The 27,574-nt window shown below is 39.9% G+C and overlaps 1 protein-coding gene across 2 annotated transcripts in view; it reads left to right on the plus strand.

The window, feature by feature from the left end:
- Positions 1-20,951, plus strand: part of STOM (stomatin) — a 32,633-nt gene extending 11,682 nt beyond the window's left edge. The window contains exons 2-7 of one of the 2 annotated variants that reach the window (XM_023586114.3): positions 5,237-5,343; positions 6,983-7,055; positions 8,143-8,225; positions 11,442-11,645; positions 12,651-12,785; positions 18,906-20,951. In XM_023586114.3, the coding sequence (XP_023441882.1) occupies positions 5,237-5,343; positions 6,983-7,055; positions 8,143-8,225; positions 11,442-11,645; positions 12,651-12,785; positions 18,906-19,100 (797 nt within the window). In that variant the 3' untranslated portion in view covers positions 19,101-20,951. The remainder of the gene's footprint in view (positions 1-5,236; positions 5,344-6,982; positions 7,056-8,142; positions 8,226-11,441; positions 11,646-12,650; positions 12,786-18,905) is intronic. The other variant, XM_004483572.5, reaches the window with a different exon arrangement.
- Positions 20,952-27,574: the final 6,623 nt, after the last annotated feature.

The raw sequence follows: 27,574 nt of genomic DNA on the forward strand, positions 1-27,574 counted from the left end.
TTTTGAAATATTTATAATATCAACGTTTTGCTTTTAAAACAAGAAAAAAAAAATTTAGGTTAGTTTCCTGAAGATAAACCCAATTTAAATGTCCAATACAAAAATTTAATTGTATAGGTTTATATCCATTCTCAGAACTTGGCTTTGGTTAATTTAAAATGTAAGCAATTTTCAGGAAAGTTTGGTAGGAAAATTTTTTAAATGTTCTAAACCATGACAAAGTTGTATTTACAACTAGGTATCATGGGATCCCTAATCTTGAGGAGTTTTCCCAACCAGCAAAATATTAACCAGTTGTTTCTCAGGAATACCAGTTGCCTGTTACTGTATTTGTCATTACCTCATAAAACTGATAGGAAGGATTTGGTGCTCTAAGTAGTGATTGGGAAACTTGAAGACAATGTCATGAAACTGAGAGGCAGGGAGCCTTGGGTAAGTGGGAATTTCTTTTCTTCTTTTGCCTGTAGTTGACTAAGAGTTCACTGACAAGTCTAGTAGAACTTAAGCCTTACCTGTCTGAGGAATATGATTTATTCAATTTCTTGAGCTTCCCAGGTAGGGAAGAATTTCAAAAGTTTGGGATAGGATAGTTTGTTTTTAAAGGTATTACAAGAACTTGAAAAGTTGTGCGGTTTCCCCAGTGTGCCATTTCCCTCTGATTATTCCTAGCCAAAATTTGATATATGGAAGACCAACCCCAGAATTTAGAAAATCTACTAAATTTCTTGTTTCTCTTGATTTTTAATCCCATATACTCATCTGGAGTTTTCCAAAACAATGTGACAAAGGGATGTGAGCATAAAAAAACTGGACCTGGGGGCTTAAACAGATACTACTTGTACACCATTGCTCATAGCAGCAGTATTCACAATAGCCAAAGGGTGGAAACGCCCAAGTGCCCATCAGCAGATGAATGGATAACAAAATGTAGTATAAAAGGAATGAAGTTTTGATACATGCTGCAACACGGATGAACCTTGAGAACAGTATGCTAAAGGAAATAAACCAGACACAAAAGAACAAATATTGTATGATTCCGCTTATACAAAATATCTATAAGAAGCAAATTAATAGAAACAGAAAGTAGATTAGAAGTTGCCAGAAGCTGGAGGGATGGGGAATTGGTGGTTATCACTTAGTAAAGAGTATGTTTTGGGTGATAAAGTTTTAGTAATGGAAGGTAGTGATGGTAGGACAACATTGTAAATAATCATACCACTGAATTATACACTTGAAAATGGTTAAAATGGCAAATTTTATGTTATATATATCGTCACAATTTTAATAATCAGGCTGGACTCATGTATATCTCATAAATGAACTCTTTGAAGACCTTTGAATGTCTTGGCTTACTCTAGCCGGAGGGAGACATGAAAAGATGGGCAAATTAAGGAGTTTAAAAGACTTTTATCAAAAGGTATAAATGCTACCTATTTTCTCATTTTTTATCATGAAGATTTGAACATTTGAGATTACTGTTGCATAAAATAAAAGGATTACAGAAAACTATCATCTATTATCTATTGAGCACTATCTCAATCCTGCAAGGCCAGTCTAATTATCTTTATTTTATAGATGAGGAAACTATGGTTCAAAGATCATAAAACTAAGAAATAGAAGAAATGAAATTCAACCCAGATACGTCCTATTCTCAAGGAAATTACAGTCTAATAAGGGAGACAAATGAACAAAAAAAGTATTAGATAATGAATAAGGAACATCCCTGATCTTAGCACATTTAGTTTAGTATGTTCAGAACACAGAGTAGTGTACTTTGCCTGGCATATGGGAGATTGGAAAATATTTCATCAAGTACCAAATGCTGTCAGGTAAGTATTTGTGGCCAATCTTTGTCTTCTTTGGAATCCCCTTCACTCTGGAAACCTAGACCTAAGCCTGGAAGGAAACCTTGAGACTGTCTTTTCTGTAAGTAAGTACAGCTGGAACTAAGAGGGCTTCTTCTATAAGAATATCATATTTCTTTCTCAGAACTCTTACCATGCTTTCCCAGTTTAGGTGCTATCTTTTGAAAGTAATCCACACACCAGAACATCTTGTTATTATCAGTTGTGATAGTGGCAAGACCTGTAGAGCCTTCTCCCCAAGTACCACTGTGGCCCTGGTTTGAATACTCTTTCAGTGAGTATGTCTGTACCGCAAAACCTACAACTTAGAAACCTCTAGGATTAATTTAGATAGGATTTTATTGAGGTATGCATGGGGACATTTATCTCATACTATAAAACACGAAGTCAAATATAACCGAGGTTCTCGCTGTGTTTCTGGTTTTTCATCCTGTGTTTTTTAGACTGCTGGACCTGGATGCTAACATGTGTCTCTATTTCCTCCTGGGTTCCCTGCTGAATGTTTTATTTCTTCGCCTTCTATATATTCAAAGTCCTTTCTCACTGCCATCTTTGTCCTTTCTTCTGAGCAGTAACACATGCCTGGTATACTTCTTCCCCTCTTGCCAGACTCCGTGCTGTTAATAAAACAGCTTCTGAAAATACAGCAGAAGTCTTCCATATTTGATAAGAAAAATGATAGTGTCTCTACTCAGTCCTTTTGTCCTCTGGAGAAAGGAAAAATAAACCAAAAAGGAGGAAGAAACTGGATTCAGAAAATAGGAAATATAACACAGGAAGTGAAGTGATTTCCCCAGGATGATAGTGAAAGGCAATCACAGAATAATAGCTGTATGTGCCAGAAGAGAGATCAGGTTCATATAGGAGTAGATTAAAAGGTTCTGAGAGAAACTTCTTTAGCAAGATGAAATTGATAGAACACCTGATCCTTTTGAGAGGCCATTTAGACAATTGATGAAGAGTGTGAAGTTGAATCAGTGAAGTACATTGAAATTTAAGCAAAGGGAAAAGATATTAACTCAAGAAAACAAAAAGTTGTACAGGAAAAGAAAACTAATGATAGTTGACTACACGGCTTAGCTTTGGATAGCATTTATTCATGATAATATAAAACTTAATATTGATCTAACAAAAATTATGATATAATTATATTAGAAATGATAGGTTTATGCATATGGTGGGGTAGGGGGAGGAAAGAGAACTAAATCTTTTTCTGTAGTGGAAAGCCAATAGATAATGCCCAAAACTGAAAAATCAAGATACAATAAAACAAGCATATTATTTAGAAACATGGAGGTAAATACCAAAATCAACCAAAAGAGCAGTTGCCTTTAAGGAGAGGGAAATTGGAAAAAGTAAGCAGACCTCATTTTTTTGTAATGAATCTTGTGAAACTATTTGACTCTAATCTTTCAGCAAGTACAACTAAAAAAAGTAAAACTAAAATGAAAAAGCACAAATGCATAGCAACAAAGACCAAAAGACGTGAAAGAGCAGTAGCTAGAAGGGAGAAAAACAGATCACAAAATTTTATGCATAGTTCAGTTCCTCTTTTGGGTTTTTTGTTTTTTGTGTGTGTGAAAAAAAATTTTTTTACTATCTTTTTTTAAAAAGATACATAGATCACACAAAATGTTACACAAAAAAATATAAGAGGTTCCCATATACCCCATTCCCCACACCCCCCATTCCTCCCTCATCAACAACTTCTTTCATTAGTGTGGTACATTCATTGCATTTGATGAATACCTTTTAGAGCACTGCTACGTTGCATGGATTATAATTTACATATCCATTTCATTCAGTGGGTTATGGTAGGATATATAATGTCCTCCATCTGTTGCTGCAATATCATTCAGGACAACTCCAAGTCCCGAAAATGCCCCCATATCACACTCTTCTTCCCTCTCGCTGCTCTCAGCAACTCCCATGGCCACTGTCTCCACATCAATGATGTAATTTCTTCCATTGCTAGAGTTAATAGTAATTCTATAGTAGAATACCAGTAAGTCCACTCTAATCCATGTTTTATTCCTCCATCCTGAGGATTCTGGGGTAGTGATGCCCACTTCACTTCCAAATTGAAAGGGGGCTTAGATCGCACATAATGGATGGGATTCTCCTGCTTGCAGTTGTAAACTTTCCCAATTCCTTGGTATGATGGTTGACCATCCTCACTTCCTTAGTAACTGACCTGGGTAAACCCATTGAACTGGAGAGTAGGTATTGCAACTCTGCTGAGGTGCTTTTTTTTGTTTTGTTTTGTTTTTGTTTAGGAGGTACCTGGGATTGAACCCCACTCATTGTACATGGGAAGCAGGCGCTCAACCACTGAGCTTTGTCTCCACAACCCCACCTTTTAAAAATATGTGTTCTATGTAATTACATGGGAAAAGTTTAGAAGAATATAACAAAATACTTATCTGTGGATGAAAAGTAATATTTCCCTCCTTTTTATATTTTTCTGAAATTTTTGCCATGGGCATGTATTACCTTTGTAATCATATGAAGGCTATTTCATATTATAGGAAAGGGATATACTTAGAAATGCCGGAGGAGAACTGTACTAAGATGTTCATTACAGCATTGTTCATAATAGTAAAAAAAATCAGAAACAACATAATCAGGAGATGTATAATAAATTATGGTACATATAGCCAGTGAAATATTTTACAAATGTCATTTTTTTAAAAGTACCTCTAAAAGATTTTATACTTATGTATCATACCTGAATACATAAAGTATGTTTTTACCTTTGCTTATGCGGTACCCTTGGCTTACAATGTCCTTTTCCTTCCTTTCCCTTCCTTTTCTTTCATGTTTACTTAATTAACCATTACATCCTTCAAGAAGCCCCTCTGACAACCACTATCACCACCCACCCACCCCACTCCAATCTCACTTCCATCCCAACCATGCAAGTTACCCCTATTCTGTGTTCTTCAGATATTCTGAACAGATACTCTGTGTCTGCACCTACCACTTAGTATTATAATTATTTGTTTGTATATCTTTCCCACTGAACTTTAACCTTCTTGGGAGCTGGGGTTGGATTTTATTCATTTTTATCATTTCAGTGCAAAGTACAAGGCATATGAATATTTGGTGCTTTATAAATATTTGCTAGATAAAGTAATGAGTAACATGGAAAAATACTTGTGTTACCACATTAAGTAGGTTAGGCAAAATAGTATTCCTACACTTCAGGATTATTATTAAGATTAGTTGTGAAAATGAGTGTAAAGTAGCTAATAACATAATGCCTAACACATAGGTGTTCATGGAAAGGACGAAGATGTTGATATGGTAATGACAATGATAACAGCTATATATATATATATATATATATATATTTTTTTTTTTTTTTCCAGTAGATAGCCCCAATACAGGCCTTGGACCTTGTGGATGGATTTTGGTGGCTGTCTCATTCTTATTCACGGTTATAACTTTCCCCATATCGATATGGATGTGCATAAAGGTAAAGAACATTTCATTCACATCTACCTACATGATCATTCTCCATGGGTTAAAGTAAGGATCACCATCTAAAGTATTCTAGGATAGGAATCTTTGTGAGATGGTCCTTTGAGAACAAGTTTTCTGGAATCAGAATGTCAAAGTTTGATTGCTGGCTCCATTTATTGTGTGATCCTTGACATGTTTTCTCACCTGTAAAATGGAAGGAAATAGCAGTCTCTACTTCACAGGGTTATTGTGAAGATTAAGTGAATGAATATGTTTAACTTACCACAATGCCTGGCACATAGTCAGTGCCCCACAATGCTGGTTATTTTTTCTATGAAGTTTTAATACTTTGATAAATGGCTGTCATTTACATATTGCTAAAAAGATAAATATTCTTCAAGCATTTTCAAATAAATTTGTTGTTATAATTGAAGGAATCAAGAGAAACTACAAGTACTTTGTTTTTTCTGAATTCTACAATGCATTAGTAATTGAATAATAATGTTAAGAGCTAAGGAGTGAGATTATGCCCTGTTTCTGTATACTTTTCCATATTTTCCAGTTTTATGCAATGAAATATCTGTTGCATTTAAAATCAGTAAAGAGGGAAGCGGATTTGGCCCAAATGAATGGGGCGTCCACCTGACACATGGGAGGTCCACAGTTCAGACCCAGGGCCTCCTGACCTGTGTGGTGAGCTGGCCCACACGCAGCGCTGATGTGTGCAAGGAGTGCCGTGCCACGCAGGGGTGTCCCCCACATGGGATGCCCCACGTGCGGGGAGTGTGCCCCATGAGGAGAGCTGCCCAGCGCAAGAAGAGCATAGCCTGCCCAGGAGTGGTGCTGCACACATGGAGAGCTGATGCAGCAAGATGACGCAACAGAAACGAGATGCAGATTCCAGGTGCCGCTGCCTGGAATACACGTATTCACAGAAGAACACACAGTGAATGGACACAGAGAGCAGATAATTGGGGGTGGGTGGGGCGGGGAAGGGGAGAGAAATAAATAAATCTTTAAAAAAAAATAAAACCAGTAAAGAAGGAAGTGGTTGTGGCTCAACTGATAGAACATCCGCCTACCATATGGGAGGTCCAGGGTTCAAACCCAGAGCCTCCTGACCCGTGTGGTGAGCTGACCCACGCGCAGTGTTGCTGCACACAAGGAGTGCCATATCACAGAGGGGTGTGCCCCATGTGCAAGGAGTGCACCCTGCAAGGAGAGCCGCCCCTTGCGTAAAAAGCATAGCCCGCCTAGGAGTGGTGCCACACACGTGGAGAGCTGACACAGCAAGATGACACAACAACAACAAAAAAGTGACAGTTTCTCAGTGCTGCGTGATAAGAATGTAAGCGGACACAAAAAGAACACACAGCGAATGGGCACAGAGAGCAGACAACAGGGGGGAAGGGGAGAAAAATAAATAAAATAAATCTTAAATTAATTTAATTAAATCAGTAAAGAAAAACAGTAAATAAATATCATGCTTATAGAGGGAGTAATTCGGCATTGGACATGTTATTTATAGGCATCTGGATTATTGGGGTAAAAAACAGACATGTATCCTGTTTAGAACAGAAATGTGTATTTAAGAAGTTAGACATGTAAATATTTGTACATATTAAACTTTTTTTTTTTTTTTTTAATTCTAGATCATCAAAGAATATGAAAGAGCCATCATCTTTAGATTGGGTCGCATTTTACAAGGAGGAGCCAAAGGACCTGGTCAGTACTAGAATTCTGGATTGTTTGTCTAGAGACTAAAATTCTTCCTGTTATTGATGTCGTTTCCCTTTTGAGGGTCTCTGCTGACTTGGGAAAGAGTATGTGTAGTGAAGGGTATATAACAATAGCAGGCACGCTAGCCAGTCTTTAGTCTGCTTTTCCTCCACTCCCTCCCACTCCCTTCCCTTCCCTTTCCCTTTTGAGGACATAAGATTATTTTAGGCCATGAATAGCTATAGCAATAAATATCTGAGCAGAAGAATCGTTGCCGAAGAAAGGCTTTCAGTCGTTCATTTGACAAACTTTGACTAAACTCCTACTGTGTTCCAGGCCCTGGAAATCCACATGATACTAAAACACAATCCCTGCTCTCAAGGAAGTTACCATTTAGTGGTGGGAGACCAAGTTACAGTCCCATGTGATAATAGTATTATTAAATAATCACAGAGAGCTACAGGAACAAAAGACTAACCTCAACTAGTGGGATGAGACAAAGCTTTCTTGGAGGTGACATCTTGGCTGAGTTTTGAGGCATGAGAAGGTGTTAAGAGAGGAGGATTTCTGGCAGAAAGAGCAACGTGTACAAAGTAAAGTAGAAAAGGTTTAAGGAACTACAAGTAGTTCAGTCCAAATACAGTGCAGGGTCTGAGAGGAGGGGAAGTGGCTGACGGGGTAAGCTGGGGCAGATCATCTAGGACCTTGTGTGACTTGTTCAGGGGTTTGTATTTTAGGGAAGAATGTTTTGTCTGCAGCTTAGAAAATGGACTGTAGGAGAGAAACTAAAAGAAATAGAATGATGGCTTAGCAAGTCATTCCATTGGTCCAAGTAAAAATTTATGAGTTACAGTAAGAGTGGAGAGTTAATAAGGAAATGAAATAAAATCCACAGGCCTTGGTGTCGTAATAGTTAGATGTGGGAAATGAGCAAAAAGAGTCAAGAATAACATTTCTGGCTTCTTGCTCATGGTAGTGCCATTCAGGAGATGAACTGATGACTTTTGGATGATTTGGTTGATTATATTAGAATTGAATGGTGATGTGGACTGATTTGATGCTGGTGTCTCTCTGTGATCTTCATATGTTGTAGGTTTGTTTTTTATTCTGCCATGCACTGACAACTTCATCAAAGTGGACATGAGAACTATTTCATTTGATATTCCTCCTCAGGAGGTAAGGTTGTCTTTTGCTATGAGTAACTGAGATATCATGTGTGAAAGAGCTTTATTCTAAGAGGCAGCGTAGCAGAGCTGTTAGAACACAGGCTTTGGAGCCTGACGCCTTCACCGTTTTCTAGCTGTGTAACCTTGAGCAAGTTCTCTAACTTCTCTATGCCTCAGTTTTCTCATCTAGTAATAGGATTGTTTTGAGGATTGAATGAGGTATTATTTATAAAATGTTTAGAATAGTGCCTGAAAAATAGTAAGTGCTTGCAATTATTACTATTATTATTACAAAGCATAAAGTGTAATGTTTGCATCATCACTTTTCGACATCATCATTTTTCCTACCCCGTTTCTCCCCTTTGCATTTCTGATAGAAAATCCTATTTGGTATAATATTCTTTCTTCTTAAGGTTCTTGATTTTATTCTAGATAAAATGGTTAGAAACCAAAGAATTAAAAAACTGTTCTCCCAGTATTTTAGATAAAGCATATACTCTTAATGTTTTCTGTGAGGAATTATTTTGTGCTTTTTCAGACTGCTTCAAAACAGATATTATCACTGTTGAAACTCATAACAGAATCTCTGGAAAGTATATTATTATAATGAGAAAAAGGAATTCTTCCAGACTACAATGTAGAGCCAGGACTAAAATCTAGCTTTTCAGGATATCTCTTACTACTTTTCCCACAGCTTCATGCTAAACTCTAGATTAGCTCCCATAATGACTTTGTCAAAGTAATGACCACCCGTTCCCACATTTTAGGAGGCAAAAAAACCATTGCAGACAGAAAACCTAAAAAACATGATGAAGGGAGGGACCAATGAGTAATGTCAGTGTTTCCTGGCCAGAGGCCAAGGTCCTTAGCAGCGTTTTGGAGCCTGATCATGTTGCTTTCTCTTGTCGCAAAATGCAGAAACCAGCTCAGGAACTTCTTTGCTGGTCCTGGTACTGATCCAAGTTATTGGTGAGGTCAGAGTTTATATTCCACACATACTTAGTGAAACCAGAAATTATTTTTATCCACAGCAGAAGAACAAGACTAAGAACATTGCTCTATTTTCTGCATGTTTTCCCAACTTTCAGGGAAGATCAAACTCTCAGAAGGAGCCCCTCTTGGGTTAGCTGGGAAGTCTTCTAGCACTTTCCTCTATAAACATTGCAGGCATCTGTTAGGGTTGCTTTCAGCTTCAGCCTTCCAGCTGCTCTTGCCTCTCCTGGCAAGCTGTTAAATGCCGAGCAGTTTGGAATTTGGCAAACTGTCCTTTTTCCTATCCCTTGTGAGCCTACTGTGAAGAGAGATAAACACTTCTGCCTGTGATAAACAGTAGGCCGAGAGGCTGAGCTTTTGAAAGCTCTGGCTGTGCAAAGTCACAGTGGCAAGCTTGTGTTTAAGACATACACATTTTCCCATCAAGTCGTGGGAAATGATTAATTTTCACACAAGATGGCCATGTACTATACACTTACTTACAATTCTCCCACTTATCTCCCAAGTTAGAAGTATTTTTAGATTATTTTTTTAAAAAAAGAAGGATTGCTACTTTGGGGCCTGGCAGGGCTGAACAATGGAAAGTTGTTTTTATTGCTTTCCATTTAAATAGCTCTTTATACTTTCACAAACATTTTCTTATTTGATCTTCACAAAAATTTGGGTAGAACTGGGCAAGTATTTTTTAGCCCTATCTCACAAATGATGAAACTCTACATCAAACAGTACAAAAGTTGGAGAGGGACAGGCAGGGCTGGAACTACAGTTAGGTCTCCAGACTCCTATTCCAGTGCTCTTCACCTGCCAGTATATTCATTCCTAGGATAATGTTTCAGTGCAATTCTTCTCTCGTTTCTTGACCACCTCCTATGTGTCAAGCCCTCTGCCGGTTATAAAAACAGACACTGTCCCTGTCCTGAAAAAATTCATAGTCTAGTAGAGAAGTCAGTATGTAACTAATTAATGTCACTACAGGAAGGCACAGTGGATATGCAAAGGGAAGAGTGCTTAATTCTGCCAAGTGTGTCAGGAAAGTTGCACAGAGAAAGAGACACTTGAGCTGTGTCTTGAATGATGAGTGAGAATGTGCAAGTCTGATGTTGGGTAGAGAGAGAGGAGAGGACTTCCAGGCCAAAAGGATTCTAATGTAAAAGACCTGGAGTCATGAAGCCTGGTACATGCACAGACCTACAAATGATCTGGTGTACAGTGCATTCATGAGGAAGTGGGAGAAATGAGGCCAGAGAGATATTGCAGGGCCCGGTGTCAAAGAACTTGTGTGCCAAACCTGAAGATGGTAAGAAGCTAATGACACATTTTAACTACAGATTACTATAATTGGGAATGATGTACTAAAAGATCACTGTGGCCTAAGTTTAGAAGATATATTGGAAATAAAGGAAAATAGTTTCTTTTTTATTGTCTGAATTAACTTATTACACTTAACAAAATCTGTGTTTTTGCTTGATAAAGTTAACACCGTTATTCAAGGTGAAGAAATAATAAACCCTTACTCAGCACTTATCATAAGCACTTAAATATATTAACTCATTAATTCTCACAACAGTCTTGTGAGTTATACACTACTATTAATCTCCATTTCACACATGAGGAAATTAAATCCCAGAGAGGTTAAGAAGATAACTTTTGTATTCAAGACAAAATTATGTCATGTTAAACATTTTTATGTAGCATGCTATAAATATTTTTTTACCCTCATCTCACCCTATAAAAACATTCCCCATGCACTTTTCATTCCACTATTACTGTAATACTTACAGTTCATCAAACTTGGACTCTTCCATATTTCTCTGTCTTTTGGCAGTCTTTTCTCTGCTGAAATATTCTTCTGCTCCACGCTCTACATTCAGAAAATTTTTATTTCCTTCATGCCTCTGTTCAGGTATCACCTCTGCCACCCACAACTATCCACACCCTGTCCTTTAAAACCTCCCGTAACTCTTCAAGCTCCTTAAAAGTAGGAACAAAATGTTTTCATAACTTTATCCCTGGGACCTAGTTCAGTGTCTGCTACAAACTGGCCTTACCTAATATTTGTTGAATGACTGAATGAATTGATGTATCAGTGAATATATTAGAATTTTAAAGATATAACTAACTTTCTGATACTTTATTAAACAAAGTCAGTGTTTTAAGATGCTCTATGAAATAACATTCCTTATAGTTATCTTAAAGAAACAGTTGGTTGACAGATGCTTCCTTCATCCTGTAGATCCTCACCAAGGACTCAGTGACAATTAGTGTGGATGGCGTAGTCTATTACCGTGTGCAGAATGCAACCCTGGCTGTGGCAAATATCACCAATGCTGACTCAGCAACTCGTCTTTTGGCTCAGACTACTCTGAGGAATGTTCTGGGCACCAAGAACCTTTCTCAGATCCTCTCTGACAGAGAAGAAATTGCACACAACATGCAGGTAAGGAGCACACCACTACTGTTGCTCACCAGAAGTAGAAAAATGAAGCAAAGAGTTAATGGCTGTTTGAGAACCTTTTATTAATTCAAGTTGAGGAATCTCTGGTCTTTTCTTTATGAAGAAAGGTTTTCCAAAACTTGATGGAAGGGGACATTTTCACTCTTAACAGCTCATGGATTAATATCCTTCAGATACATGTATTTATTTTTTAAAAATTCCCTCCTGAGTGTATTTTTTTCCCAGCATTAGTATTAACTTTTTTCTTTAATGTGATAGTTCAGAGGCTGTTACATAAAGTTGTGCAGGTATTATTGAAGCTTTATTTTGTGTATGAGACCTATAAATTCCCTTGTGACTCTCAGCTTTCCAGTCTTGCCTGAGTAACAGATGTTGAGTTAAATCTAGCTTGATCAAAAAAGACAAAGTGCAATAAATATGAACTCAAGTATTTCTACTCTTGTTTAGTCTTCATTGTGAGTAAAAATCTATGATCTTATTTGATTCCCACAATAGCCTTATGAAATAGATAGCTTGGTTTCATTCTTGCTATTCTAAAGGGAGGAAGTTGAAGCAGAAAGACATAATATGGCTTACACAGCATCATATTAGATCACAGGTTGGCAAACTATGACCCATTCACCAGCCATCTGTTTTTGTAAATAAAGAATACAGCCACACCCATTCATTTATGTATATCTGTGGCTGCTTTCAAACTACAAGTCTACAACAGTAGAGTTGAATAGTTACAACAGAGACCACAAATATACCATTACCACCTGGTCCTTTTAGAAAAATTTTGCCAACTACTGCTTTAACTTGTTACTAATAGAATAAGGATCACCAGCCCAGTCTCCCAGCCCATACTTGAGCATTTCTTCCACCATAGGCTAAGTAATATCTCTGCAACAACCCCAACCCCTTATCTGCTCCATAATCCCAATGAACATAGCTGTCGTAGCATCTGGGCTCAGGCTGAGCAATTTTAGCCTACCTTCTCTCTCCCAGAGTACTCTGGATGATGCTACCGATGACTGGGGAATAAAGGTGGAGCGTGTGGAAATTAAGGACGTGAAACTACCTGTACAGCTTCAGAGGGCTATGGCTGCAGAAGCAGAAGCATCCCGAGAGGCCCGAGCCAAGGTAATCATTTCTTTACTTTTACTTACTGAGTTTTCTTTTTTTACAAAAAAAGTAAAACATGCTCGTTGTAAAAAATTGAAATAATTTGGAAGTATTTAGTAAAGGTAAAAGTAAATATGAAGCCCCATCACCTCAGATCCTATCCCTCAGAGGCACCACTCTTCTTAACAGTTTGATGCATATACATCTAGAACTGTTCCAACTTAAGAGCAAATGGGTAATATCATTTTGCTACCATACATTCCTTACTTATTTTTATCTGCTCTTTCATCCTCTCTTTTTTCTCTGGCTCTTCTTTCTTCCTCTTCCCTCTTCCTCTTCCTTTCTTTCCCCTTTCCTCTTTTTACTTCTCTTTCTTTGACACTTGCTCTTTTTCCCTCTTTTTCATCGTCATCCCTGCTTATGCCTTAACCCTACACTGGTGATATGATTCCTGTGGTAGGTGCTGAGAGAATCTATTGAGATGATAATGCATAAGGACAAGCGTTATCTTATCAAACCCAAGCACCAGGACTGGAACCAGGAAGCAGAGAGCAGTCAAGACTCAAGGGAGCTAGTCCTTTCACTTCCTGGGCCACAGCTCCCTGTAGATAGCTCATGGTGGAAAATGTCACTCCCAGGCTTAACATGTCTTCTCAGTTGAACACTAAAGGAAACATACTGGCCCAATTCCAAATTCATAGAGGGGAGTTTCTCTTTGGTCCAGCTTTGGTCAAAGGGGAGAGTCAGTTAATAATAAGGTCCCACAGCCCCTATACCTATTGTTTTAGCTTCCTTGGCTGCTCTGGCAAATACCATGCAGTGGGTTGGCTTAAACAATGGGAGTTTATTAGCTCATGGTTTTGAGGCTAAAAGAAAGTCCAAATCAAGATGTCATCAAGGCAATGCTTTCTCCCCAAAGATTGGTGTTCTGGGGCTGGCTGCTGGCAAGCCTTGGTCCTTAGCTTGTCACATGACAAGGCCCGTGGTCTCCTGGTCTCTCCCTTCTCTTCAGGTTCTGTTGATGTTAAGCTTCTGGCTGCTCTCTCTCTGGCTTTCTCTCCCTCTTTCTGAATTTCATTCTCTTACGAAGGACTCCAGAAATAGGGTTAAAACCCATCCTGATTGAGGTGGGCCATACCTTAACTGAAGTAACCTCACCAAAAGGTCCTACTTAGAATAGGTTCACACCCTGAGGAATGATTAAGTTTAAGAACCTGTTTTTTTCTGGAGTACCTGCAGCTCCAAACCACCACACCTATGAATGGATGGGAAAAGAGGGCAAGTTTTCATAGGAGGAAAGATCTATGGAGATTGCAGATCTACCACAACATGAGGAGCAAACCAATTTGTTGTTGTTACTGCTATTATCATTCTTAGAAAATGACAGTAACTGGTGATAATTGGCTAATCACAGAATGTTAGGTTATGCTAGAATGCCCTTTAAGGCAGAGATTACTCACTATAATTTCTTAGTACCAAATAGAATAGTAACTCATTTGACATACTACCATCAGAATTTTTAGGTTTTCCTGATGTGTTAATTGATGTTTGTGCTGATGACCTGGTGATACTGCAAAACCCTCAAGTGCCTTCTCTCAAAACCATCACATTTAGAGGGCTAATTCATATTTATGATAATGTTATGAAATATTCTGTACTATAATTATTTTGAAAATTGGGAATTTTTTACCTAGAATATGTAATTAACCAAAAGCCCCAATTCCAAACCAAACTGAATAATAGAATTTATCATACTTAAACTACATAGAATATCAGAGCCAGAAGGGTCCTTGGAGATTACTTTTCTAAGGTGCCAAATACCTGGCCCAGATGCTGCCACTCCACCCTCCTATTCCCATGCCAATAATTAACTACAGCACTGTTTTCCACTGAGTGTAGAGTTGGCTTGAGAACCCTTCTACAGCATTCCAGGGAGCAACCATCAACTGCTTGGAGTTGGCCCTAAAAATGAAACTTATTTGCTGTCCCACTATTCAGATGAAAAATTGAAGCCCTGAAAAGTTAATTGATTTCCTCAAGATCACAGAGTTGATTAGTGGCAGTGGAAATTAGAACTCCCTTCTGTTCTTCACTGCCTTCTCTGGGACTTCCCAGGATGGGCTGAGCCTCTTCCACAAGCATTCTCAATAGGTTTAAAAAGAGAATACCTATTTTTTTTGATAACGTTAAGAAATGATAAAGGCAGCCTGTTAAAATTCTGAATTATCATGCTCCCTCTTTGATAGGGCTGTAGAATTAGTATAGAAGCAGTGTCATTGACCTGGCCCAAGATCGTCTTTAGGATTAGAGTAACACATAGACTCACAAGAAGCCCAGCCCCTTCTGTAAAATACCATAATCCTGCAATGACATAAGGCTTATATTCAAGTTCTCAAAGAAAATACAGGGTCATAGTGTTTTCAGCAGATAAATTGCAAAGGAAAATAAAGATAAGGTGGGACTATCTATAAATTAAAAGATTTCAGAGAAAAACTCAAGTTCATTAGCCATTAGGGAAATGCAAATTCAGATCACAAAGGGATGCCACACTCTACATCCACCAGAATGGCTAAAATTTAAACAAGCAAACAAAAACAAACAGAATAACCAGGTATAAGTAAGGGAAGAATTATAACACATATTCTCCTGGTGGAGGTATAAATTGATATAACCACTTGGGAAAACTATCTGGTAGTATCTATTAAAACAACTCTCAAAAAAACTCTTAGCGGCTTGAAATGTAATGTCTTTTGTGCTCGCATTCTCCCTTATTTCTTTTTCATAACTGTCAGAAAAATGCCTGGCACGTGCTTTGAGACTCATATGTGTAAGTCCAGTATTCTATTAAATTGAGAGGGTGGGACATGAAAATGCAAAGATCACCTTTTGCAATCAGCCCACATTATCTGCCAAAAAGGAGAAGCAGTACCAATCTCACATACATGAAAATGCCAGATTTTAAAATGGTGGTTTGTAAATATAAATGGTATTGATTGACTTGGCAATAGCCCTATATGCCCATAAGTAGCTTGCTCTGCTCTCTAATATCCTATCAACAGGGCATACTCGGCCTATATTAGACAAAGCCAGTGGTGGTGTTTTCACATCTTTGGCAGCTCATTCAAAGCAGCTTTCCAGCTGAGAGATCGTGTATTGATTAGTAGTGGGAAATGAGATATCTTTGCAATTGGTCCATGTCCAGACAAAAATAGTGCCTAATCGGACATCTGAGATGACATGGGGGTGAAAATCAGAGCCTGCTGTTCTTGTGGCAGGGTTTTTAAGTGCATTCTCTGCCGAGCTTGTCTTGGAGTACAGTTCCATAGTTGTCTTTGCACATCTCTGGCCCTTTCCCCTTCTTGCAGACCTTGGTGGTTTTCCTTGATAAATTAAGGTTTGTAATCCCTCAGGAAGTGCCATATCTTTATCCTTTATCTCAGTTCACTACCCACGTGACCCAAACCTAGAAACCTGGAACTCAGCCTCTGTTCCCCTCTCCTCCAAATTCTGTTGATTCTTCCTCCAGAATATCTCCCAAATCCATTTCCTCCTCCATCTCTGCCACCAGTGACTCTTACCAATGGCCCTGAACCCTTTCTGCTATCTGCTCTCAATCTCTTCTCTTGGAATCTATCCTCAGATATCTTATCAGAGTGTTTTCTCAAGCTAGGTCTGAGGAGATGACTTACCAGTGGCTTCCCTGCCTGTAGAGTGGAGACCAAACACCCTGGCTTTGCAGCCCTTCAGACCCTAGCCCCTGTTCATCCTCCACCTTTCTCCTCTTCCATATGCAGTATTGAACCCTACAGTTTTCTGGAATACACCAGCTTTTTATACCTCAGTACCTTTTCATGTGTTCTGTCTGAAATATTCCTCATTTTTGTCCAAATAGCAAACTTTTTATCCTTTAATATCGAACTTAAATTATCTCCCCACTATTCCCTCTGCGAAAAAATTGCTTTCTACTTTGTGTTAGCATTGTACTGTATACAAATCTCTGACATTTAGTTATCACACCAGAATGAAATTATTTGTTTCCATGTTTGGCTCCCCTACTTGACTAGGGGCTCCTTCAGACTAAGGATTCCACTCTCTAGTCCTAGCACCTACAACAGACTTAATACCTAGAAGGTCCCAAAGTTTGCAAAGTGAATGAAATTTCATTGGTCATAAGACCATTGCTTCTAACTCTGATGTTTGCAGGAGTATTAGAAACCATTAATATTTTGAGATCCATGTGAGGGCAATCTGGTTATGGTAACTTTATACCTTTTCTTCTCCTAAGATTGTAAAATCAAAGTAGCTTCTGTATCTTTTATCCATTAAGGCATTGCTGGGTCCATGTATCAGATCTTGTCTTGTATTTGCCATTCCTCTATATTAGCCTCCACTTACACATATGACATTTAATATACCTTTTCTATCCTCCTCACAACGATCCAATTAGGTAAGTATTATCCCATTTTAAGAATAAGACACTGAAGCTCAGAGATATTTTTTTTAAAAAACCTCTCTGAGCACACAGCTAGTAAATGTTAGATTTGGGATTTGAGCTCAAGACCAAAAACTCCAAAGCCCCTGCTCTCTCCACCATCCAGTGATCTTCAAAGTTTTTGCCCATTGAAACCCCTAAAAGAATTTGGAAAAAAAACGTATCTCATCACACATCTTAAATTGACAATTTATGTACTTGCAAAGTATGTAATTCCTGGCATGTTGCAAATATCAACATTTTAAAATAAAACTATTGATGTTCTTTTAAACATATCCAGTGAAATCTAAATAACAATGATTTAATCATCAATTTTAAACCATGTGAATAAGCTCTTTTTAATGGTCAGAAAATTTTCATTGTTTCTTTTTTTCCTTGAACATATATTTCCTTTCCACCCCTCCCATGGACTATTTTCCTAAGATAATATCATAAATCTTGTTATAAGTTATTTTGTTTGTTTAATCAACTGGAATGAATTTAGCACATAAATTCATTTTTTTTTACTTCCTGTAACTACAAAGTCTAAATGTTTCAGAATTACTTCTAAATAAGAAATAAATTTTTACTAGAAATGTTTCTTTAGTTGAATGAGGCAATAACTCATGTATTTTTGGATGGCTACTATTTATTGCTAGAATGAGACAATTCAGCATCCAATCCTATTCATATTTTTCATTTTTATAGACATAAAGACTAAGAAACTTTGTTTACATAAGTAAGAAGATGGAAATGGAAGTTTTGGTTAAAGTTATGCCATCTAGTTCTTAGCACACTGAATTTATATGCTGAAAAATCATACCTCCATCTTTTATTAAAACATATTTTTAACGATCTGTTAGCTTTCAGTTTGACTAAATACTTTTTCCTTTCTTTGAAATCAAAGAATTAAACATGACTTGCAAAAGGATTTGTATCTAGTCATTAGAGTTAGTCACTTTCTCAACTATTTTGAATTGTCCCTTTGGTACCCTGGAAAGTAGGGGAAGGGCAAGAGTAAAGCAGGATGTCTTGACCTCAGGCAAATCAGTTTTAGGAGAATGTACATTTAGAAATTAGCACCTGGAAATGGGTTTCTTAAAAACTACTCTGGGGGGAAGCAGATGTGGCTCAAGTGATTGGGCTCCCGTCTACCATATGGGGGGTCCCAGGGTTGGTTCCCAGGACCTCCTGGTGAAGGAAAGCTGGCCAGCGCAGAGAGCTGACCCACACAGAGAGCTAACCTGTGCAACGAGCTGATGCAACAAGATGACACAAAAAAAGAGACACAGAGGAAAGACAATGAGAGACACATCAAAGCAGAGATCTAAGGTGGCTCTGGCAATTGGGTGCCTCTCTCCCATGTCGGAGGTCTCAGGATCAGTTCCCAATGCCTCCTAAAGAGAAGACGAGAAGAGAAGACAAGCAGACATAGAAGAACACACAGCAAATGGACAGAGAGAGCAGACAGCAAGCGTAGACAGTGTGTGGGGGGGGGGAGGGGGGGATAAAAAAAATAGTTTTTTTAAAAACTACTTTGGCATACTCCTTGAAAGTGTTGTGTACCACCTGAGGTATACAAAGTTTGAGGGAACCCAGTTTGAAGATTGGTGTACTATACCATGCTCTTTTCTTCAATTTTACCTCTCCTTTCCCATGTTGCATAGGTCATTGCAGCTGAAGGAGAAATGAATGCATCCAGGGCTCTGAAAGAAGCATCCATAGTCATCACTGAATCCCCTGCGGCCCTTCAGCTCCGGTACCTTCAGACACTGACCACCATTGCTGCTGAGAAAAACTCAACAATTGTCTTCCCTCTGCCCATAGATATGTTGCAGGGCATCATAGGGGCAAAACGCTGAGCCACATAGGCCAAGGCAGAGAAATGAGCTCTCCCCTTCCAAGAAGAAGTGGGGGACCAAATTAGCCTTTAACTCATAAGGAGAGAGTAGGACAGGGAAACGTGACTATGTGACTATTCTACATTTTCCTTTTCCTTATGTTGAGTTTGATGTTCTTAGAGTGTATAGTGATGATCATAAAAACAGATGAAAGAATTGTTAGCTTGTAAATACTAAGAGCAATAGACTGGTGGTTTATATAGAATAGTCTCCTACCCTTTAAAATATTTCAAAGTTCATATTTTTATGGATGTGGTAGGCTAAATCCCTCTTCTATGGGCTTTCATTGAGCCATTCTGTTCCCTGTATCTGCAGTCAGGCAAAGGCAGGAACATTGCCTATAACTACCACCGATACCCCTGGCTGGATAAATGCTTTGCAGAAAGTGAGCTCCTTGTGCTACAACCAGCTTCTCTGGGCCATATGTGCCTTACTTCCAGAGAACCTTAACTAAAGGAAATTTTCTTAGCCTCTTTACTTTCCGAGTTTCAAAATAATTCCTCACTTGAGAGCAGGCATTTTTTGCCTGTGCCTATCAGTGCTAGAGGAAGTGGTCAAAACTAATGAAAAAGATTACCCCATCCCTTCAAAGACTTTTAAATCTGTTATGTAGGTCCATTTTTATATAACGTGTGTGGGGTTTTTTTTTAACTTTTTTGAGCCTCCTTTATGAGTGATTCTTTTCTGTGTTCTTTCAAACCAACTAAATACTTGTCCCAAAAGTGCTTTTTCTCACTTTTGCCTATTTTCACATATTAGGTTTTAAATAGTTTTGATTTTTTAATAAAGTTTTCTCTAATTTCTATAAACAACTGTTTGTATACCCATTTTGAATAGCTTGAGGATTAATATGCTTTTTTATCTTCAGAAAACTATTATCTTTTACTGTCTGCATGCTAGTAACTATTGAACACTGAAAAACCTTGGCTGTCAATCTGACTCATTAAATATAAGAAATTCACAATATATTGGACATATAATGTCCAATTAGCTTGGGCAGATGCTGTCAGACTTAGGCTATCTATACAGATTATAGGTTTTTTCAAATCCCTGTTTGCCTAGTCATATAATATATGATGATGCTGAAAGAGGAAGTGGTCAACCTTTGGATTAGTTTCTTAAGTCTGTAATATGAGCAAGCACCTTCCATTTTGCAAATACCTGTGAATTTGAGCAACCTGGCATTCTTTCCTACTGGTCTGGGGACTGTTTGGTGACATTTGAAATACTTCCTCTTCGAGGCTCTGAGTTTACCTAGAGAAGTGTAAGCATAGTGGCTTCCTTACCCAGAGCCTCCCTTCACACTGTCTTTAGCTGGATCACTCTCTGCCAATCCAGCCTATAATTGTCCCCTCTCCTAAAACCCTCCCCCAAGCTTATTTTAGAAAACCTTGAACCACACTCTCCATGTATCCAGGTTCCTAGTGGAGTTTATTAGAAGCATATGGAGCATTTTGACCTAGAACTCAAGTTGCATTGATATTTTGAATTTTAAAATGATGGCTTTTTTTGTTTTGGGAGATGCTTCAACTTTGACCACTGAGAATCAAGAAATAACCTCAAATCCTGGTTGAAAATCTCCTCTCAGACTTAAAATAACAATGATTTTTGGTTCCTTGAGTTTCTCTATCTCCAACTTCCAACGAACCTTTGCTTTTTTGCCTTGTGAATTCATAGCCCAAAAGAGTGGGAAGAAATTGCTTGGAAGGAAGGAAATACAGAAAGAGCTCTAGGATGAGTGTTAGTGCAAGAGTTTTTTCCAGGAGGCCTCCCTTTCCAACAATATACATAATAAAGTGTACTTTTACTGATTTTCTTTGGGTGAGAGTCTGTTCCTGCCTGCATTTAACATGTTGGAGTTTCACTTTTTGGAAGTAGCACATGAAATCTCCCAGTCCTGGTCTGGCTGCCTTGGCACCTTCATGTGGCCAGAGGAAAGGGAGAGGCTGGAATAGCCCAACTGCATCTTCCATGTCCAGGCTTCCTCCAGTGCACCTTCTACGCATTTTCCCTGGGGAGTTTGAGATCCACACACTCCCCTGGAGCTTTCACTTCCTTCTGCCTTCCTCCAAACCGGATAGTAACCCATTTTTTGCTGTCACTCAGCTGATCACAGTCATACCCTCTGCCCTATGCTCAAACATTTGTACATACATGCTATCATTTTATCCTTAAAACAGCTTGATGAAATACATACTTTCATTAACCCCATTTTACTGATGGAGAACACCAAGTTTCAAAGGTTAAAACTTGTCCAGTGTCACCTGGTTGGTAAGGAGCAGAGCTGGGACTCAAACCCAAATCTATCTGATGTCAAAGATTCCTAAGGTGTCTGTATGTACAATTTTTGTGTGTACACTGCCTGTCCTACCTGCCCCAGTACACACTACCATCACATAATTCTCAAGTAGGTCACAACTTTTAAACATTGTCAAAGTTCATTTGATTAGTGAAACTGTATTCATGCTCAAGCAAGTCTTAAAAGTTAAACTTTAATTTTGAACAATCAGATCTAGGCCAAAATTCAGTACAAATGAGGGGAATACATTGTTTATAACCATAACTATTATAACATATTGGCCTGGGCAGGAGGAAACCAGTGTTCCATATTTCTTTGAGCTTATATAGCTCTCTAAAATATCTCAGGAAGCAGATGTGGCTCAGGCTACCAAATAGGAGGTCACTGGTTTAGATCCTGGTGCCTCGTAAAGAAGACAGCAGGCTGGCATGGTGGGCAGGCACTGCAAGCTGACACAAGACATACAAGAAGAGGAAACATAATGAGAGACAACAAAGTGGGGAGCAGAGGTTCTGGTGCCTCCTAAAAGAAGACAGCAAGCTGATATGATGGACAGGCATAACGAGCTGATGCGACAAGATGACACAACGAGATGTGGGGAGGAAAAGCAATGAGAGAACAAAGCAGGGAGCAAAGGTGGTTCAAGCAATTAGGCACCTCCTGCCTACATAGGAGGTCCTGGGTTTGGCTCCCCATGCCTCCTAAAAAGAAACAAGGAAGATGAACAGACACAAGTGCAAACAACAAGGGGTGTGTGGGGGGGTGAGAAATAATTAAATCTAAATATATATATATATATATGTAATCTCTTGCGAACCTAACAACAGGTTTTGCTAGGTCACTCAGCTGGTAAATAGTGAACCCAATACCCTTGCTATTTTCAGTGTTTTCAAGCTTTTTAGCAGCAGGCCAAAAAGCAGCTTTCTTTTTTAAAGGAAACTACACTGGTAAAAGATTAAAGATGTCTTTTACAAATATAAGTTCTTAAGTCCAAATGTTTAACATTTACTTAATATAAAGTTAATCAATGAGAACAATGAGACTGTATTATGAAAAAATATTAATCATGTGTGAAATAACTTTGTAGTCTTAAACCAAATTTTGCACTCAATTAATTGGCCCATTTTGTTTCTAATTGTGCATTTTATTAATGCTTTAAAAATTACTGAAGGGAAACTGATTTGGCCCAACGGATCTGCCTACCACATGGGAGGTCCAAGTTTCAAACCCTGGGCCTCCTGACCCATGTAATGAGCTGGACCACGCGCAGTGCTGATGTGCACAAGGAGTGCCGTGCCACACAGGGGTGTCCCCCACGTAGGGGAGCCCCGAGCGCAAGGAGTGCACCCCATAAGGAGAGCCACCCAGTGCAAAAAAATAAAGTGCAGCCTGCCCAGGAATGGCGCCGCACACATGGAGAACTGACACAGCAAGATGACGCGACAAAAAAAGAGACAGATTCCGGGTGCCGCTAACAAGAATGCAAGCAGACACAGAAGAACATGCATCGAATGGACACAGAGAGCAGACAACTGGGGGGGGGGGGCAGAGTGGAAGGGAAGAGAAATAACAAATAAATATTAAAATAATTAAAATAAAAATTACTGAAGCATCTCAGAATTCTGCAGATCACAATTTGAAAATCACTGGTTATGAGTGCTTTTCTTACTATACCATCAAGCTTGTAATGTGATCTTAAGTAAGTCATATCCCCTCTCTGAGCCTCATTTTCCTCACCTGTAAAATGAGAAAGCTGAACTCCACCTGTTCGGGTCTCAGATCTTTTGAGAATGTGTTGGAAGCTATAAAGCTTTGTCTTTGAAAATTGCACAGATGCATGCACACAAATTTGTATACAATGTTAGGCAGTTAATACAATGTTAGGCAGTTAACTGACCCCACCACCAAGCCTAGCCAAGACTTAAGAACTGTTGGACTGGTCTCTAAAATCCTTTTTAACTTCAAAGCCATACAGTTACCTGAGGGTTTTTGCTTTGTAGGAACTAAGGGGAAGGCCAAGGGAACCACAATTTATTGAGTGCCAAGTACCGGCATGGCACTTTACATACCTCTCACTTCCATGCATAAACCTATTTGGTTGTTCTGACCATGCCATGGTAAAATCCCTGGATTCTTTGGGGCTAATTAATGCTGGTCTCTTACTGTGATGCTGATATCAGGACTACTGCAGCAGCTGTGGTCAGATCAGGTCAGATGGGATTTGCCTGAAGGAGATACACTTGCTCATAGAAAGCAGCCCTTTCCAATCCACACTGTAGCCAGAAGTTTGGTGAAAAAGGAAATTGAAACCAATGGCAAAACAGAGGTTTTAGAAAAATCTAAAAATGTACCAACTATAATGAAGGTTGGGAATCTTCCCTATAAGATTCTGGGGAGAATTATCTGGAAATTAAACTCTCTGAAAATAATTAAATGCCACAAGACTGAAATAACCATTACTGTTAAATATCATTTTCAGCATCTGGCCCCAAAAGTCTCAAACAAAATGGCTGCCAGTCCAGCATTCATTCGCCCCCTTCTTCCTTCCTAGGCTTTGTTAGGTATCTGCCCCTTAGGCTCTCACCTGAGGTGAAGAGGAATTCAAGCCCAGTTCCTAGTATGAGCCTTTTGCCTATGGATAATTCTATCCCTCAAGTCCACGATTCATATCAGGAATGGTCAAAGGATTTCATATGAGCTTTTGAGACCCGAGGAGAGGCTATCTGTGGGCTTGGGAACTGCTCTTCCTACCTCTTCTCTGGAAACTTCTAGAAACAATATTTTCTTTTTTCCTCTGGGTATTGCCATGCATGGATGTGAGAGCCAGAACACCTACTCTTACCACCAGACTGGAGAGAGTATCAGGAAACCCGAAGCCGTTGGGTTTAGCCAACCAGGAAGTCACACTATTCTCTGTACTACCGTTTATGAGATAAAAAGTATTTGTGGTTTAATTTAATTTGCATTGGTTTTCCATTGCTTACAGTCAAAAGTACTCTTATCTGATACACAGTGCAGTGGGTCTTTATCTCCACAGAGGGATAATAGCTCCTGCTGTTTGCTAGGCTCTCAAATAGGCAAAAAAAAATTTTTTTTACCGTTTTTAAACTCTTAACTATGGAACAAACATTGCGCTAAGCATTTTACAAACACATTATCTCCCTCAAGCCTCATGAGAATTCTAAGTGGATAGACAATGCTCTTATTCCCATTTTGCAACTAAGGAAATTGATAAGTGGTGGAGATCGAATTTGAACCCAGACCTGACTCTAAAGTCCAGCTTTTAACCACTATCTTATGCCCAACTTCTGCTAGGTATTATATTAATACAATAGTACCAGGAAGCAGATATGGCTTACCTACTAGGGCGTCTGCCTACCACATGGGAGGTCCGCGGTTCAAACCCCGGGCCTCCTGACCCGTGTGGAGCTGGCCCATGCACAGTGCTGATGCGCGCAAGGAGTGCCCTGCCACGCAGGGGTGTCCCCCGCATAGGGGAGCCCCACACACAAGGAGTGTGCCCTGTAAGGATAGCTGCCCTGTGCAAAAAAAGTACAGCCTGCCCAGGAGTGGTGGCACACACACGGAGAGCTGACGCAGCAAGATGACAAAACAAAAAAGAGACTCAGTTTCCCAGTGCCGCTGACTAGAATACAAGCGGACACTGAAGAACCCACAGCAAATAGACACAGAGAGCAAACAACGGTTGGAGGGGGGGATAAATAAAATAAATCTTTTTTTAAAAATACATTACCGTTTTGCAAGTAGGGAAACTTCAGCTGAGAGAATTTTTTAACTGTTATGTCTCTAATTTCCTTGCACACTGCCTGCCACAGTATCTGTTGAACTGAATGGAATAGCCCAAGATGGAACATGGGAGCACATGCCCCAGGCCAGTCTCTTTCCAAGTGATGCTCCTTTGGCACCTGTCCTGGCATTTCACAATGACTTTGTTCCAGGGGCCGATGAAGTCCAAGGTCTTGCAAAAATTGTTAGGAAAAGAAAATGTGGTGGAAACGATACTGTTCCTGATAAGCTGTTTTGCCATTTTTGAGGTAAATATGAAACCAGAGTACTTCAGTTGCTCTGTGCAATTTCCTTTTTCATTTCAGGGGTCTTTCTGAGGCCACAGACACGACCTTGAATGCAAGTGAAAGGAAGAATTCAGGGCAGGTCCACCTGCAGTTTGACCTCCTGGCTAAAGCCCTAGAGGCTCCAGGTGGTAAACACTGCTTTTGTTTCAGGACATTGCTTTTGTCAGACTGACTGCTTTGACCATGAAGGCAACGCTTTGGAGTAGGCAAGGCCTTTACAGGATCAAGTCCAAACCCTAGGCCTCCTCTCAGCCTCTCCCTGCGCCTCTCAGGGTGGAGGCCTCAAAAACCCCAACACACTTCTACTCCAGCACAGAGTATTTGTTCCCAGAGCACAACACTCTCAGTCCTAACTTCCTGCCTCTCTGCTCACTGCGCCCTCTGCCTAAGATGACTCTTTGCCTCCGTTCACCTGGAAAATTCCTTCCCCACTATCCTCCGTCACTTCTGCAATGAGTCAGAATCTCCCGAGGTAGGGCCCTTAAGGACTCTATACTTTTAAAAAGCTCCCTGGGCAATTCAGGTGATCAGTCAGCTTTGGAAACAATGTAAACACACACACACCCTTCTTTCTGTACTTCTTCTACAGACAGATTCCTCGGCACTTTCAATTCACCCTTATATTTGAGGGGGAGGTGGTACAGAGTGGATGGCACAGAACAAGATGGAGGGAACACGTGGCAAGGAAAAACCAGGATGGAGGGGAGGTAGCAGGGTCTATCCGCCAGCAGGTGCCTCATATAAATTTGGACCCTCTATGGAGAAAAGGTTTAGGAAGAAGTTAATGGAAATGTCTGAGGGACTTCATGCCATCCTGAGAGTGGGCAGAGATTCGGGGCCCAAGTTACCATGTGGGACACAGATGAAGTCCCTCTCCCCTCCCCAGAGGCTGCGAACATTGAGATCATCTGGAGGCATCTCTTGTCACGGGAGCTGCTGCCGCAGAGATTTCTCCAAACAGCTTTGGGGAAGCAGTTACAAAACTCGGGGGAAGCAGAGGATGAGAGGAAGGTCTAGCAGATGCTGCAGGGTGTGGTGGCTATGATGATGCACCTTGTAGACCTTGTACTACAGGAAATGCAACTGATCACTGGCTGCAGCTGGTGGTTTTGAGATCCATCCCCACACGTGCTCCCAAGGCCACACCTCCTTAAGACCGACTGTGGTGGGTGATTAAGATCCACCTCCTCCTGGGAGACTGCAACTCCTTTGTTGGCCAACTTGGACTTTGGCTCAAGAACACTTTGACTTTGGCTCAAGGATTCCCCAGAAGCTTCACAAAACCCTCCTGGCCTGTGTACCAGTCTAGGATGCTTCCTCCCAACCTCCTCTCCCCTTCTCCTTCCCCTGGGGTCAGACTTGTATCTAGGTCTGATGACTTTTCCAGCCTTCCCCAGTTCCCTCTCTATTTCCTTTTTTTTCCTTAAAGATTTATTTTATTTATTTATCCCTTCCCTCCCCCCCGTTGTCTGTTCTCTGTGTCTATTCACTCTGTTCTTCTGCGTCTGCTTGCATTATCCAGAGGCACTGGGAAACTGCGTCTCTTTTTCTTGCGTCATCTTGTTAGTGCGCGCATTTTTCACGCAGGCGGCTATCCTTGCAGGGCACGCTCCTTGCGCATGGGGCACCCCTATGCGGGGGCACCCCTGCGTGACACAGCACTCTTTGCACATGGCAGCACTGCGCATGGGCCAGCTCACCACACGGACCAGGAGGCCCTGAGGATCGAACCTGGACTCTCCATATGGTAGACGGACACGCTATCAGAGCCAAGTCTGCTTCCCCCTATTTCCTTTTACACAAGAATTCTCCCTAATAAAATCCTTGCACATTTCATTTCACCTTGGTATCTGCTTCTCAGAGGATCAGGATTAACACACAGGGTAGATGTAGCTTATCTGCCAGTTTATAGGCACGTACAAGGCACCTCCCTGGGTATTCTCAGAATTACCAGGGGCACCCTCCAGCAGGGCATAGGCTGACATGTTATATCAGGTGGGTAGGGGCTATAGAGCGAAGAAAAAAATGAAGCCACACTTGGC

This window comes from Dasypus novemcinctus, chromosome 8 (genome assembly GCF_030445035.2).
Source record: "Dasypus novemcinctus isolate mDasNov1 chromosome 8, mDasNov1.1.hap2, whole genome shotgun sequence".
NCBI lineage: Eukaryota > Metazoa > Chordata > Mammalia > Cingulata > Dasypodidae > Dasypus > Dasypus novemcinctus.